Genomic DNA, 2,251 nt, shown 5'->3' on the forward strand with positions numbered 1-2,251 from the left:
TGGCCATGTTTGAGCATGGTATTGGAAAAGTACCCGATTCTTATACTGATCAAGGAAATGGTACACAAGACTTGTTGCTTAAAGCAAGCATAAAATTTGAGAGCAAGGATACACGTTTTTACATATAGTCTGTGATTGAAATCCAGGTAAGTGGATAGGTGTTTGCTTATGACTTGTTCGTGGTTGTCAATTATCTTCCATAAATGGTCTTAACAAATGGTGTCTAGTCCATTTGCATATTTCTTTAGTAAATGCATTCAAGGATATTTTATCCATAGTTAGAATCAAACAATAGTAGATGGTAAGATAATTTCTTTACTGCATTTATTATTGAAAGTTTTCAAATAATCAGCTTGCAAATACCAATGGTAATTGCAATTGAACTTAAATTATTTTCATAGGGAAGAAAACAGCTAGTCAAATAGATTTAATAGAATCCTCTATGAACATTCACGTGTGAATTTCCAGTGATATTGATCAGTGCATTACCTATTGTTTTTCAGATCCTGGACAGCAACGGTACTACAGCTAATAGTGAAGTAGTTGTGAAGAGAATGGGTGCGCTTGCTGACAAACCGTGGGTAGATTTTTGCAAGACAAAATACAAGGAGGATTGGGAAGATAAGTATTCCGAGTTGCAGTCATTGTGGATGTCCCATATAAGCGATTCCAATTGGTATCCGTTCAGGGTTGTAGAAAAGGGGCGTGGGCATGAGGTACGGTTTGAAAGATGATACTAGTTTTGTTTTTTTGGCACTACTATTTTTTCATTTCTCACAATGTGTTTACACAACATCGTCTTTTTGTAGTGCAATAACAATACATTTGCAACCCGAGCGTACTGAGCTCTCTTTGTGGATATCCTTCTTATTTTTAAGACCACCAATTGTAGATTGGGTTAACTGTAAATTTGTTAATAATCTTGCAGTTTTTCATTTGTTTGTCTGTGTGACTTAACCAACTACATACGATAACCTTGTTTGTCTCGTAAAAAAGAGGCACATTTGGAGGAAATAAAATATCAATGCTATTGGTTACACAGTCTGCTGCCAATTTGGTATCTATAATCAACATTTGGAGAAACAAGAGAAAATTTCATGTGTGGGTAAACAATTTTGGTTTGCAAGTAAGCATCTCGAGAATGTATTGGGATTGAGTCTAAAGTCTAGAGTATATGCTTTTAATATGTAATGAGTTATTTTGGGGTTTCACGCTACACAGCTTATGGTAGAACTTAGACCATATATTGCTGGTGGTGGTGGCATTCAATGATTGCAGAGGCTCCAAGAGATTAAACTGATAATTTTGCTGTGTTATTTTCAATTGGGTGTCTCAGCTGTTCTTTCCTATTTAAATAACTGTAGAACTAAATGTGACAATTTAATGATTGTTTTTGCAGCATATTGTCGATGAGAGTGATGAAAAGTTGAGAGATCTTAGAAATGAAATGGGATACGAAGTCTGCATGTCTGTTGTTGAAGCCTTAAAAGAAATAATCGAGTACAATGGAAGTGGACGGTACCCAGTACCAGAACTGTGGCATGCAAAGGAGAGGCGGCCAGCCACCCTGAGAGAGGCCATCTTATACCTTTGTCGGAACTCAAAGAGGAGAAAGGTAGCAAGAACTTGACATCATTGTATCTAAATAGCATCCATATAAACTTAGTATATATACGTTGGTTGCCATCACGTGTATCTTTGGCAGTTTATATTTATATTAGAGTGGCAATTAGGTATAGAACTGACTCCGTGCAAAGTCTCAAGACCTTTTAGGTGCTCTTTCGATATACTGATAATTGTATGTGAAATAATCGGTTTAAATGGATGATTGGGTACTACTATCAAGTGCTTGTATTACTAGGGGAGAAAACCTCATGAATTAATTGAAATGGGTTGATTTGATACTAGTTCATCGATACGCATTATCGGAAGTCTTCACTGTTAGGCTTTTCTGATTAGAGTAGCAATCAAACAGGATGTATTTTCATATTAATGTATAGGCATTGTTTTCAATCAGAATACACGCTTAGGTTTTGTTTTGTGGTGTACTTTAGATTGAAGGATGAGCAGACCATATTTTAGTTTAGCTTGGCCATTTTACGTTGTTTGCAGTTTTAGCATGAGAATAATTTTGTTGATATCTCCTTTTTTAAGTTCCAGTCTACAAAATAAAGTGGCAGTAGTCTTTACTCGTAAGTGGAACTTATTCATTTCTGCTTAATGAATTGTGAGCACAATGTTGGCAGAATAT

General features: G+C 35.8%; 1 protein-coding gene across 1 annotated transcript; it reads left to right on the plus strand.

Moving 5' to 3' along the window:
- Positions 1–503: 503 nt before the first annotated feature.
- LOC131874600 (factor of DNA methylation 1-like) lies at positions 504–1,912 on the plus strand (the record flags this gene model as incomplete). The annotated part of the gene is given in 2 exon segments (XM_059218187.1): positions 504–716; positions 1,400–1,912. Coding segments are annotated over 2 exon segments (444 nt in total), but the record flags the coding sequence as incomplete, so codon positions are not given.
- Between the last annotated feature and the right edge of the window lie 339 nt (positions 1,913–2,251).

Source organism: Cryptomeria japonica, chromosome 3 (assembly GCF_030272615.1).
Source record: "Cryptomeria japonica chromosome 3, Sugi_1.0, whole genome shotgun sequence".
NCBI lineage: Eukaryota > Viridiplantae > Streptophyta > Pinopsida > Cupressales > Cupressaceae > Cryptomeria > Cryptomeria japonica.